This window comes from Salmo salar, chromosome 14, assembly GCF_965601325.2.
Source record: "Salmo salar chromosome 14, fSalSal1, whole genome shotgun sequence".
Taxonomy (NCBI): domain Eukaryota; kingdom Metazoa; phylum Chordata; class Actinopteri; order Salmoniformes; family Salmonidae; genus Salmo; species Salmo salar.
In genome coordinates, this window is record NC_138304.1 from 54366730 (window position 1) to 54381122 (window position 14393).

Consider the following 14393-nt stretch of genomic DNA (forward strand, 5'->3'; position numbering starts at 1 on the left):
CTGTAGAGTCTCCAGTGTATTCACCTCTATACTCTCCTCAGCTGTAGAGTCTCCAGTGTATTCACCTCTCCTCAGCTGTAGAGTCTCCAGTGTATTCACCTCTATGCTCTCCTCAGCTGTAGAGTCTCCAGCCCCCAGCGTAAAAGAGGAACAGTCAGGCGGCTCCTCCCCTGGTCTGCCACTGAAGGTTAAGGCCTGCTCCCACCGCCTCAGAGCCTCCTCAAACAGCTCCATACCTGGAGGGCAACACACATTACAAACCAGGAGTCCTGGATGCTGATATGCCCCGCCCCTAGGACCCGACTGCCTACATATGCCCCACCCCTAGGACCCGACTGCCTACATATGCCCCACCCCCTAGGACCCGCCTGCCTGCATATGCCCCACCCCCCAGGACCCGCCTGCCTGCATATGCCCCACCCCCTAGGACCCGCCTGCCTGCATATGCCCCACCCCCTAGGACCCGCCTGCCTGCATATGCCCCACCCCCCAGGACCCGCCTGCCTGCATATGCCCCACCCCCCAGGACCCGCCTGCCTGCATATGCCCCACCCCCCAGGACCCGCCTGCCTGCATATGCCCCACCCCCCAGGACCCGCCTGCCTGCATATGCCCCACCCCCTAGGACCCGCCTGCCTGCATATGCCCCACCCCCTAGGACCCGCCTGCCTGCATATGCCCCACCCCCTAGGACCCGCCTGCCTGCATATGCCCCACCCCCTAGGACCCGACTGCTTACATATGCCCCACCCCCTAGGACCTGACTGCTTACATATGCCCCACCCCCTACATATGCCCCACCCTCTAGGACCTGACTGATTACATATGCCCCACCCCCTACATATGCCCCACCCCCTAGGACCTGACTGCTTACATATGCCCCACCCCCTACATATGCCCCACCCTCTAGGACCTGACTGCTTACATATGCCCCACCCCCTACATATGCCCCACCCCCTTGGACCTGACTGCTTACATATGCCCCACCCCCTACATATGCCCCACCCCCTAGGACCCTCACCCCTGAGGTAGAGTATTTGAGGCGTGGTAACAGGGATGTTGACTACGTTAGAGATGTCTTCATCTCCAGGTCTGTCCCAGCAGGTAGAGCTGTTAGCGCAAGTACAGGATGAGTTGATACTCTTGACCTGTTGAAATACAAGACCACATTCAGCAATACAAAGTGTAATCTTTCATCAACCACATCGGCTGAGAATTCCTATTGAATTGACTGATGAGGAAATATTGACCACTTCTGGTAAACAGTAGAAAAATTCCAACTATAGATCATTAGGTGTGGTCCTACCGAGGCCAGACTCTGTAGTGACACTGACAGCTTGCTGTAAGGTCCTCCGTTGGGCAGAAGGCCACAGGCGTAGACATTCTTACAGTTGAGAGACAGGCTGAGGTTCTGGAAACTGCAGGCATCTGCATCTACACACACACACACACACACACGCACACACACACACACGCACACGCACACACACACACGCACACACACAGTCAGGTTTCATTAGAATTATTTAGTCTCTCTATAGTCCTGTCAATATTTAAATTACTTTGATCAGAGGACACGGAGTGTCTATTCATTCCAGTCAACTAGCTGGATCCCAAGGAGAATCAAAACAAACTGGTCACTAGCCCTCTTCCCACTCTGGGTCAGGTGTATAGCAGGCACCTTTCTCCTGGTGAACTACCAGGTCCGGGAACTGAAAGGTCCCCGTCTGCTCCCACTGGGGTGACTGGACTCCCTTCTTCCTGCCTTTCCTCCTCTGGAAGTGATGGGCGAGGAAGAGGAGAGACACTGCGCCGAAGGCTGTAGCAGCGACTACTTTCTTAGTGCTTGTACTGAGGTTCACCTGGGGGGGGAGGGAGAGAGAGAGACCGTTAAAAAGGTGCAAAATGAGTCATTCATTAAGCAAAGAACGGAAGAAAGTGGACTGAACGGGGAGGGACTACTGCAAAACGTGTACCACCACGTGCCTTAATGAACACAACCCAGGAAATATGTTTAAAACGGGCAGTGTAAATAACTGGTACTCAATAGCTGAAAAGTAGCACACTACATAGTATTTCAAGGACAGGGAGACTAGTCAGGATTGAGGGAAAGATGAACGGAGTAAAGTAGAGAGAGATCCTTGATGAAAACTTGCTCAAGAGCGCTCAGGACCTCAGATTGGGATGAAGGTTTACCTTCCAACAGGACAACGACTAAGCACACAGCCAAGACAACCCAGGAGTGGCTTTGGGACAAGTCTCTGAATGTCCTTGAGTGGCCCAGCCAGAGACCTGAAAATAGCTGTGCAGCGACGCTCCCCAGCCAACCTTACAGAGCTTGAGAGGCTCTGCAGAGAAGAATGGGGGAAACTCCCCAAATACAGGTGTGCCAAGCTTGTCGCGTCATACCCAAGAAGACTCGAGGCTTTAATCACTGCCAAAGGTGCTTCAACAAAGTACTGAGTAAAGGGTCTGAATACCTTAGTAAAATGTAAGGTATAAAAATAACACATTCACAAAAAAAAATCTAAAAACCTGTTTTTGCTTTGTCATTATGGGCTCCAAGTGGCGCAGCGGTCTAAGGCACTGCATCTCAGTGCTAGAGGCGTCACTACAGACCCTGGCTCAAGTCCAGGCTGTAACACAAACAGTCGTGATTGGGATTCCCATAGGGCGGTGCACAATTGGCCTAGCGTCGTCCGGGTTTGGCCGGGGTAGGCCGTCATTGTAAATAAAGAATTTGTTCTTAATAAGTGCTTTGAAATACTGAATGCTCAGTATTTGTGACCAAAATGTTGGAACATTGACTTTGACTGTTTTCAGGTCAATTTGAGATAATTGGTGAGTGTGTGTGTGTGTGTTGGAGGGGATATTTTTATTCACCTCTGCTAGACCAATCAGTAATTAGTGTTTAGTGCACTTCAGTCTCCCCTAGTTTTTCAGCGGCAGCCATGTCAAGATACTCAAGTGTCGGCACCCAAACAAACACTTACTGCCGAGTTGTTTGAGGAAGGAAAGAGGAACGCTTCACACCACTCACTTGAGTATCTTCCCTAGTTATTTTCAGATTACCTCATGTCCATCTCCTCATTTGAATTCCATGCCATCACTTGTCCACTCAAGATTAACATTTTTGCCATCCATCACCCACCAGGTGCCCTTGGCAAGTTCGGCAATTAACTTGACGTCTTGATAAGCTAATTTCCTTATAATGGCTCACCGCTCATTGTACTGGGCGATTTCAACCTCCAGATATCCGAATCATTTCTTTCCCTCTGTCTCTTATGACCTCACCCTTTCCAAGTCCCCTCCCACTCACAAGGCACTAGACGTAGACGAGCAGCTGCTCATAAAGATGACAAATCTCACTGCAACCACCCTCCAGGTCTCTGATCACTTTCCCCCCCCTCCCTTTACCCAAATGGTCATGCGCTGGTCGCAATCTTTCTCCCATTACTCTCTCCTATCATCCTTCCCTTCTGCTAAATCCTTCTCCCTCCTGTCTCGTGACTCTGCCTCTTTGACCCTACTCTCCTCCCTTTCCACCTCTTGACTCCCACTGTTCCCCTTCCTTCCTTCCTTCCTTCCTTCCTTCCTTCCTTCCTTCCTTCCTTCCTTCCTTCCTTCCTTCCTTCCTTCCTTCCTTCCTTCCTTCCTTCCTTCCTTCCTTCCTTCCTTCCTTCCTTCCTTCCTTCCTTCCTTCCTTCCTTCCGGCTTGCCCCTCCCCTCCTGCTCTGTGGTTGAGTGACTCACTGCGTGCTCACAGAACAGGGCTTCGGCCCACTGAGCGAAAAAAAGGAGTAAAACTCAAACTGCCGGAGGACCTACAGTCTTTCCTCTACCTTTCCTTCTGTATCTGCAGATAAAAACAGCTTTCTAGCACTACATTCCAAGGCACTACCTCCTCCCTCTCTGTAGACAACTTTGTTAACCATTTTGAAAAAAAGTCCACTGGTCCCACTCACACAGAACTACCCTATGCCTTGACCTCTTTATCCCCAGATGAATTCCTGTGACTAGTGTTGATAAGGGATTTATATGTTTAAATGTAATGATTAAATAATTCTACCCTGAAACCTAACTATTAGTGATTATTAGTTTATGTAGCATGTATAATGAATAATTAAAGTACTAAATGTAAGTCCCATAAGGTTTAGTAGAGACCTGTGAAGAAGAGAAATGTATGTGTGTGCCTAAGAGAATACCGAGAACAATGAACACTGTTTGGCTCGACCTGGCTAGAACTGAGAAACTTATGATAGGACAGGGAGTGACCCTCAAGGTTCCTCTAATCTCTGGGGAATGGAACGGACAGCGCTGGGTAGTGATTAACAGTGGGGAGAACTCTGGGGAGGGATACAACTCACCTACTGTTCGTGTGGAGGTATGTGCGTAGGATATCTACTGTTGGTGTGGAGGTATGTGCGTAAGTGAGGAGGGAGGATACAATTAATGTCTTTGTGTAATGGACTTCAGAACGTTCTCTGAATAAACTGTACGAACCTTTTGCATAAGCTGAGTCTTTGCCTAATTATTATTATTAACCCAGTGTTTTACAAACCTTGGGGAGTAGTCAAAGCTTATTGATTGTTAGTTATCATTGGGATTGAAAATTCTCGTGACAAGTGTCCAACTGCCCGACAACCTACCCACAAACCCCTTCTTCAGACTCTATGAAGACCTCTCATTCCTCATCAACTGCATCCCCTCTGACTTCAAGTTGATCGGATTCCCTCCCCTCCCCGGGAGGAAGAGCAGCTCTGTCTTGTCAAAGTTGAGCTTGAGGTGGTGGATCGACACCCAAGCTGAGATATGTGTCGGTCCACCACCTCAAGCTCAACTTCGACAAGACAGAGCTGCTCTTCCTCCCGGGGAAGGCCTGACCACTTCAAGACCTCTCCATCACAGGGTGACTCCACTGTGTCCCCCTCCCAGAGTGGAAAGAACCTTGGCGTGACCCTTAATGTTCTCTGCAAACATCAAAACAGTGACTCACTGCTGCAGGTTTATGTTCTACAACATCCGTAGAGTACAACCTTACTAAGTACTGTGCTATGTGGTTGTCTCACCTAGCTATCTAAAGATTAATCCACTTAACTAAGTTGCTCCGGGTAAGAGCGTCTGCTAAATGACTAAAATGTAACAGGAATGGGTCAGTTCACACCTCCTAAATGCAACAGATTCCACATAAAACAAGTGACTTACAAGCCCAGCTGGTTTGGTACACTGAGGTCTCCTGAACTGAACAAGTGTGCTTGCATTCTCCCTTAAAAAGACCTTGGCTTGAAAAACATTTATCCATTTTTGGAGATGCCCAAGCCAGTATACACATCCTCAAAAATAGTCTCAATAACTCCCAAAATCCTTAAATGCGCAATGTTACATCTAACTAAGATGTTTTGTGCAGTATTTCTCAATTTAAAAAAAAACGTAATGACAGACATTGAAGAATTCCTACTGTTGACAAAGGGGTGTAGACTACGGACTTTGGCTTGTGTGCCCGAAAAGCTGAAAAAAATAAAAACTCACCCAAGTCCAAAACAAAAAGGAAAAAGTTATACTATATGCAAAGTCTTTGGGCTGGGAAGCATGCGGACAACTTTATGCAACTACAAACAACCACTTCCCTTTTCATGGACCAGTTCAAAGACAGACAGGGAGAACCGTCCCTCAGCGACACAGCGAGGCCCGTCCCTCAGCGACACAGCGAGGACCGTCCCTCAGCGACACAGCGAGGACCGTCCCTCAGCGACACAGCGAGGACCGTCCCTCAGCGACACAGCGAGGACCGTCCCTCAGCGACACAGCGAGGACCGTCCCTCAGCGACACAGCGAGGACCGTCCCTCAGCGACACAGCGAGGACCGTCCCTCAGCGACACAGCGAGGACCGTCCCTCAGCGACACAGCGAGGACCGTCCCTCAGCGACACAGCGAGGACCGTCCCTCAGCGACACAGCGAGAACCGTCCCTCAGCGACACAGCGAGAACCGTCCCTCAGCGACACAGGGAGAACCGTCCCTCAGCGACACAGGGAGAACCGTCCCTCAGCGACACAGGGAGAACCGTCCCTCAGCGACACAGGGAGAACCGTCCCTCAGCGACACAGGGAGAACCGTCCCTCAGCGACACAGGGAGAACCGTCCCTCAGCGACACAGGTTCTGACTGAAGCACCAGTACATCTGTATTCATTCCATGGTCCATAGGACGAGGAGAACACCCAGCCACATAACACCTTGACCAGATTGGCAATAAGTAGCCATGTCCCGAGCCAGAATGGCACATAGGAGATGGGCAGGAGACTGTTTCTGTAGTGAGGCAACTTGAAGTTCAAATGCACCCCCTGGACAGAACGCTTTGTATAACACACGGCCTTCCCCAATCCATATCCTTAATGCAGATTGCCAAGCAGAGAGGCATCGGGTCCCATTTTTTGAGTCTTTAGTATTACTCGACCGGGGATCCAATACACAACCCTCGACAGGGGATTTAACTAACAGATTCAGGGCAGACACTAAACACACCAGGCCACTGAGTTGGTAGTTCATATCAACAGTAGAGCCTTTACCAGTGAGAGAGGGAGAGCCTTTACCAGTGAGAGAGGGAGAGCCTTTACCAGTGAGAGAGGGAGAGCCTTTACCAGTGAGAGAGGGAGAGCCTTTACCAGTGAGAGAGGGAGAGCCTTTACCAGTGAGAGAGGGAGAGCCTTTACCAGTGAGAGAGGGAGAGCCTTTACCTGTGAGAGAGGGAGAGCCTTTACCTGTGAGAGAGGGAGAGCCTTTACCTGTGAGAGAGGGAGAGCCTTTACCTGTGAGAGGGAGTTATAGAGCGTATGGGGCAGGTTGACCACGCTGATGGCTGCCAGATGGAAGGACAGCTTGGTGGAGGGGCCAGTGAGGGCGTCATCTGTCATCGTAGCGGTCTTAACTGTCCATCACCCTGCTGCAGGGAACACTGTCCTATCCTCTTCCTTCTTCTTAAGCTGTGGAGAAGAGGACATAAGACTTAAGGTTGTCTCTGAGGTAATAAATCTTTGGAGATTCAGGCAAGAACAACTCTTTCTGAATACAGTAATTCATTAACAAAATGGCCTCCCGAGTGGCACGGCAGTCTAAGGCACTGCAATGCAGTGCTAGAGGTGTTACTACAGACCCGGTTCGATCCCGGGCTGTATCACAACCGGCCGTGATCGAGAGTCCCCTAGGGCAGCGCACAATTGCCCCGGCATCGTCCGGGTTTGGCAGTCATTGTAAAATAAGAATTTGTTCTTAACTAGTTAAAGTAAAAAAACATACTTGACTTTTAGGTCACCCAGCCATTATGGTTCAACTCTCCTCCCTGGTAATGTTGACAATGAACATAACCACTAGGGGAAAAAAAGGCTAGAGTGGAAACAATTTAGTGTCAACATGTTAGGTATCCAGGGATAATTTGCTGCCATTATTATCCTGCCCCTCCTATCAATCAAAACATCACATTCTCCTGTCTGAAAGGGAAAAGTGGGGATACCTAGTCAGTTGTACAACTGAATGTATTCAACTGAAAAGTGTCTTCCGAATTTAACCCAACCCCTCAATCAGAAATGGCAACCTATTCCCTATATAGTGCACTACTTTAGACCAGTGCCCAAGGCACCCTATTCCCTAGTGCACTACTTTAGACCAGGACCCATGGCACCCTATTCCCTAGTGCACTACTTTAGACCAGGACCCATGGCACCCTATTCCCTTCGCCTCTTGCGCCTTAGTGCAAGAGGTCACTGTATTCCCTGGTTCGAATCCAGGCCGCATCACATCAGGCCGTGATAGGGAGTCCCACAGGGCGGCGCACAATTGGCCCAGCGTCGTCCAGGTTTGGCCGGGGTAGACCGTCATTGTAAATAAGAATTTGTTCTTAACTGACTTGCCTAGTTAGGTTTTTTTTTTTAGTTTTTTTTTTATATAGTGCACTACTTTAGACCAGAGATATGGGCCCTTGTCAAAAGTAGTGCACTAAACAGGGAATAGGGTGGCATTTGTGACGCAGCCATGGCTAATTGGCTGTTGCGTGTTCCCCTCACGTGCTGCTGAGTACACAGACATGATACAGGCTGGCCCAGGAATATGAAAGTCCAGACATGATACAGGCTGACCCAGGAACATGAGAGTCCAGACATGATACAGGCTGACCCAGGAACATGAGAGTCCAGACATGATACAGGCTGACCCAGGAATAAACATCACCACGGGCTGCAGTCCAAATAGTATCAAGGATGATCAATGGAAACAGGATGTACCTGAGCTCAATTTCTAGTTTCATAGCAAAGGGTGTGAATACTTACGTAAATAAGGTTTGAACCTCTTACGACACCAATCGCATAGGGGGCAGTATTGTCACTTTCGGATGAAATACATGCCCATATTAAACTGCCTCCTACTCAAACTCAGAAGCTAGGATATGCATATTATTAGTAGATTTGGATAGAAAACACTGAAGTTTCTAAAACTGTTTGAATGATGCCTGTGAGTATAACAGAACTCATATGGCAGGCAAAAACCTGAGAAAAATCCTACCAGGAAGTGGAAATCTGATGGGTGGAATATTTCCAAGTCATTGCCTATCGAACACACAGTGACTAAGTATTCATTTTGCACTTCCTAACGCTTCCACTAGATGTCAACAGTCTTTAGAAAGTTGTTTGAGGCGTCTATGATGAACAGAGAGCGAACAAGGAGGTGGGGAAGTTGGTAACCCAGGGAAGGACATCAGTTCATTGGCGCACGGTGAGAGGTAGCTGTGGTCCATAACGTTTTTCAAGACACTGGAATCGTCCGGTTGGAATATTACTGAACTTTCACGTTATATACTTTGCCACCATGGACTTTTTTTTTTGCCTTTACCTCCCTTATCTCACCTCATTTGCTCACATTCTATATAGACTTATTTTTCTACTGTATTATTGACTGTATATTTGTTTTACTCCCAGTGTAACTCTGTTGTTGTATGTTGTCGAACTGCTTTGCTTTATCTTGGCCAAGTCGCAATTGTAAATGAGAACTTGTTCTCAACTTGCCTACCTGGTTAAATAAAGGTGAAATAAAAATAAATAAAATTAAGGCCCTAAAGATTGATGCTTTACAACTTCTGAACGAACATAAATATAACTTTTTTTAAACTTTTTGTCGTGACATTTTCCGCCCTCTTCCTACATTTGGAGTAGCTAACTGAACGCGCTAACAACAAGGAGCTATTTGGACATAAATTATGGACTTCATCGAACAAAACAACATTTATTGTGGACCTGGGATTCCTGGAAGTGCCTTCTGATGAAGATCAAAGGTAAGTGAATATTTCTGAAGCTATTTATGATTTTAGATGACTCCAAAATGGTGGATCTGTATTGCCTAGTGTATTTTTCTGAGCGCAGTACTCAGATTATTTCCCCGTGAAGCTTTTTTGAAATCTGTCACAGCGGTTGCATAAAGGAGATGTTCATCTATAATTCTTTGAATAACAGTTTAATATTTTATCAACGTTTATGATAAGTATTTTTGTAAATTGTTGTGCTGAGTCACCGGCAGTATTGGAGGCAAAATACACTGCTCAAAAAAATAAAGGGAACACTTAAACAACACATCCTAGATCTGAATGAAAGAAATAATCTTATTAAATACTTTTTTCTTTACATAGTTGAATGTGCTGACAACAAAATCACAAAAATAATCAATGGAAATCCAATTTATCAACCCATGGAGGTCTGGATTTGGAGTCACACTCAAAATTAAAGTGGAAAACCACACTACAGGCTGATCCAACTTTGATGTAATGTCCTTAAAACAAGTCAAAATGAGGCTAGCAGTGTGTGTGGCCTCCACGTGCCTGTATGACCTCCCTACAACGCCTGGGCATGCTCCTGATGAGGTGGCGGATGGTCTCCTGAGGGATCTCCTCCCAGACCTGGACTAAAGCATCCGCCAACTCCTGGACAGTCTGTGGTGCAACGTGGCGTTGGTGGATGGAGCGAGACATGATGTCCCAGATGTGCTCAATTGGATTCAGGTCTGGGGAACGGGCGGTCCATAGGATCAATGCCTTCCTCTTGCAGGAACTGCTGACACACTCCAGCCACATGAGGTCTAGCATTGTCTTGCATTAGGAGGAACCCAGGGCCAACCGCACCAGCATATGATCTCACAAGGGGTCTGAGGATCTCATCTCGGTACCTAATGGCAGTCAGGCTACCTCTGGCGAGCACATGGAGAGCTGTGCGGCCCCCCAAAGAAATGCCACCCCACACCATGACTGACCCACCGCCAAACCGGTCATGCTGGAGGATGTTGCAGGCAGCAGAACGTTCTCCACGGCGTCTCCAGACTCTGTCACGTTTGTCACGTGCTCAGTGTGAACCTGCTTTCATCTGTGAAGAGCACAGGGCGCCAGTGGCGAATTTGCCAATCTTGGTGTTCTCTGGCAAATGCCAAACGTCCTGCACGGTGTTGGGCTGTAAGCACAACCCCCACCTGTGGACGTCGGGCCCTCATACCACCCTCATGGAGTCTATTTCTGACCGTTTGAGCAGACACATGCATATTTGTGGCCTGCTGGAGGTCATTTTGCAGGGCTCTGGCAGTGCTCCTCCTGCTCCTCCTTGCACAAAGGCGGAGGTAGCGGTCCTGCTGCTGGGTTGTTGCCCTCCTACGGCCTCCTCCACATCTCCTGATGTACTGGCCTGTCTCCTGGTAGCGCCTCCATGCTCTGGACACTACGCTGACAGACACAGCAAACCTTCTTGCCACAGCTCGCATTGATGTGCCATCCTGGATGAGCTGCACTACCTGAGCCACTTGTGTGGGTTGTAGACTCCGTCTCATGCTACCACTAGAGTGAAAGCACCGCCATCATTCAAAAGTGACCAAAACATCAGCCAGGAAGCATAGGAACTGAGAAGTGGTCTGTGGTGACCACCTGCAGAACCACTCCTTTATTGGGGGTGTCTTGCTAATTGCCAATAATTTCCACCTGTTGTCTATTCCATTTGCACAACAGCATGTGAAATTTATTGTCAATCAGTGTTGCTTCCTAAGTGGACAGTTTGATTTCACAGAAGTGTGATTGACTTGGAGTTACATTGTGTTGTTTAAGTGTTCCCTTTATTTTTTTGAGCAGTATATTTTCTGAACGTCACGCGCCAATGTAAAATGCTGTTTTTGGATATAAATATGAACTTTATCGAACAAAAAATGCATGTATTGTGTAACATGATGTCCTAGGAGTGTCACCTGATGAAGATCGTCAAAGGTTAGTGCTTCATTTAGCTGTGTTTTGGCAATATGTGATGCATCTAGTTGCTTGGAAAATGGCTGTGTGGTTATTTGTGTCTATGTACTCATCTAACATAATCTAATGTTTTGCTTTCGCTGTAAAGCCTTTTTGAAATCGGACAACGTGGTTAGATTCAGGAGAAGTGTATCTATAAAATGGTGTAAAATAGTCCTATGTTTGAGAAATTGAAATTATTAGATTTGTGGTTTTGAATTTGGCGCTCTGATTTTTCACTGGCTATTGTCAAACTCAGTCACGCTGACGGGATTGGTGACGTATGAGGTTAATTTGCATACATTTCTAAAAACCTGTTTTCATTTCGTCATTATGGGTTATTGTTTGTAGATTGAGGGGAAACAGTATTTAGTCCATTTTAAAATTAATCTGTAACATAAAATGTGGAAAAAGTCAAGGGGTCTGAATATTTTCCAAAGGCACTGTATGTGAGAATGCATTTCATTGACTACAGCTCAGCGTTCAACACCATAGCGCCCACGAAGCTCATCACTAAGCTAAGGACCCTGGAACTAAACACCTCCCTCTGCAAATGGATCCTGGACTTCCTGACGGGCCATCCCCAGGTTGTAAGGGTAGGCATCAACACATCTGCCATGCTGAGCCTCAACACAGGGGCCACCTCAGAGTTGCATGCTCAGTCCCCTCCTGTACTCCCCGTTCACCCACACCCACACCATCTAGTTTGCAGACGCAACAGTATTGTCGCCTGATCACCGACGACAATGAGACAGCCTATAGGGAGGAGGTCAGAGACCTGGCAGTGTGGTGCCAGGACAACAACCTCTCCCTCAACGTGATCAAGACAAAAGGAGATGATTGTGGACTTCAGGAAAAGGAGGGCTGAACACGTCCCCATTCACATCGACAGGGCTGTAGTGGAGCAGGTCGAGAGTATTAAGTTCCAAACACACCAATAAAGTCATGAAGACAGCACGACAATGCTTTTTTCCCTCTCAGGAGGCTAAAAAGATTTGGCACGAGTCCCCAGATCATCAAAGTTCTACAGCTGCACCATTGAGAGCATCCTGACCGGTTGCATCATCGCCTGGTATGGCGACTGCTCGGCAACCGACTAAGGCGCTACAGAGGGTAGAGAGTACAGCCCAGTACGTCACTGGGGACAAGCTTCCTGACAAAATTGTCAAAGACTCCAGTCCCCCAAGTCAGACTGTTCTCTCTGCTACCGCTAAGGCAAACGGTACCAGAGAAACAAGTCAAGGTCAAAAAGGCTCCTTAACATCTTCTACCCTCAAGCCATAACACTACTGGCTCCCTTGTGGCTCAGTTGGTAGAGCATGGTGTTTGCAACGCCAGGGTTGTGGGTTCGATTCCCACGGGGGACCAGTATGTAAAATTTAAAAAAAAAAAAATAATGTATGAAATGTATGCATTCACTACTGTAAGTCGCTCTGGATAAGAGCGTCTGCTAAATGACTAAAATGTAAAAAAAAATGTAAAAATAATTCATCAAAATGGCCACCAGGACCATTTGCATTGAGAAGCACCCCCCCAACCATTGTTTTGTACACTGCTGCTACTTGCTGTTAATTATCTATGCATAGTCACTTCACCCCTACCTACATGTACAAAATACCTCTACTAGCCTGTACCCCCGCACACTGACTCGGTACCCCTTGTATATAGCGTCATTGTCATTTTATTGTGTTTTTGTATTTATTTTTACATTTAGTAAATATTTTCTCAACTCTAATTAAAACTGCATTGTTGGTTAAGGGCTTGTAAGTAAGCATATCACGGTAAGGTCTACACCTGTTGTATTCAACGCATGTGACAAATACAAGTTAAACCAGGTGTGCTAGCTCTGGAATAGCCGAGACCAAATACATGGACCGGCTAGCGGTCCCGGAGGAGAGGTCTGGGAACAGCACCCACCAAATACATGGACCGGCTAGCGGTCCCGGAGGAGAGGTCTGGGAACAGCACCCACCAAATACATGGACCGGCTAGCGGTCCCGGAGGATAGGTCTGGGAACAGCACCCACCAAATACATGGACCGGCTAGCGGTCCCGGAGGAGAGGTCTGGGAACAGCACCCACCAAATACATGGCCCGGTTAGCGGTCCCGGAGGAGAGGTCTGGGAACAGCACCCACCAGACAGAAACGCAGTCGCACATACCATGCATTGCTACATGCTAGCTCAATAAGCTAACTAAATAACCAGCTAGCTGACTTTAGCTAATGCAAATCTGCATAAACTGCAAACTAACGTACAACACATTGTCAGTTAAAGCCTTACATGTATAGAGTCAAGTGTACCTTCAAGGCTTCAGTGTGATTTACCCAACACCGGCCTCCTATCGCTGCCAAAGCTGCGTCTTACACGTGCCAGCAGTCTGTGCAGTGAGGAAAACGTCTATAAAAACCTGCAGGAGCAACGTCATGATTCCCGAGGTGGGTTTTCCGGTGTCGCTACTGCGGGGGGGACGGGGACGGGGGGGTTGCTTTCAAAATAAAAGCCTAGCGCAAAGCTTGGACATGTTCCTACACAGTCAAACTATTTCGACGTCTTCAATCTATTTATAGTAGGATTGTCAAACGTATTCCATGGAGGGACTGGTGTCTGCTGGGGGGGGGGGGGGGGGGGGGCAAACCCGGCTCAAATCAAATCATATTTTATTTGTCACATACACATGGTTAGCAGATGTTAATGCGAGTGTAGCGAAATGCTTGCGCTTCTATTTCCGACAGTGCAGTAATATCTAACAAGTAATCTAACCTAACAATTTCACAACAACTACCTTATACACACAAGTGTAAAGGAATAAGAATATGTACATAAAAATATATGGATGAGCGATGGCCGAACGGCATAGGCAAGATACAGTAGATGGTATAGAGTACAGTATATACATATGAGATGGGTAATGTAGGCTATGTAAACATTATATGAAGTGGCATTGTTAAAGTGGCTAGTGATACATTACATCAGGATGGCAAGATGCAGTAGATGGTATAGAGTACAGTATATACATATGAGATGAGTAATGTAGGGTATGTAAACATTTTATAAAGTGGCAGTGTTTAAAGTGGCTAGTGATACATTTTTCATCAAA

General features: G+C 47.3%; 1 protein-coding gene across 3 annotated transcripts in view; it reads right to left on the minus strand.

Annotated features, from left to right (window-relative positions):
- miga1 (mitoguardin 1) overlaps positions 1 to 13728 on the minus strand; it is a 79036-nt gene extending 65308 nt beyond the window's left edge. The window contains exons 1-6 of one of the 3 annotated variants that reach the window (XM_082961043.1): positions 13597 to 13728; positions 6808 to 6981; positions 1682 to 1862; positions 1307 to 1434; positions 1022 to 1148; positions 100 to 236 (exon numbers count right to left, since the gene is read on the minus strand). In XM_082961043.1, coding sequence (XP_082817169.1) covers positions 100 to 236; positions 1022 to 1148; positions 1307 to 1434; positions 1682 to 1862; positions 6808 to 6912 — 678 coding nt within the window. In that variant the 5' untranslated portion in view covers positions 6913 to 6981; positions 13597 to 13728. Of the gene's footprint in view, positions 1 to 24; positions 237 to 1021; positions 1149 to 1306; positions 1435 to 1681; positions 1863 to 6807; positions 6982 to 13576 lie in introns of all 3 variants that reach the window. The other 2 variants (XM_082961041.1, XM_082961042.1) reach the window with 2 other exon arrangements.
- Between the last annotated feature and the right edge of the window lie 665 nt (positions 13729 to 14393).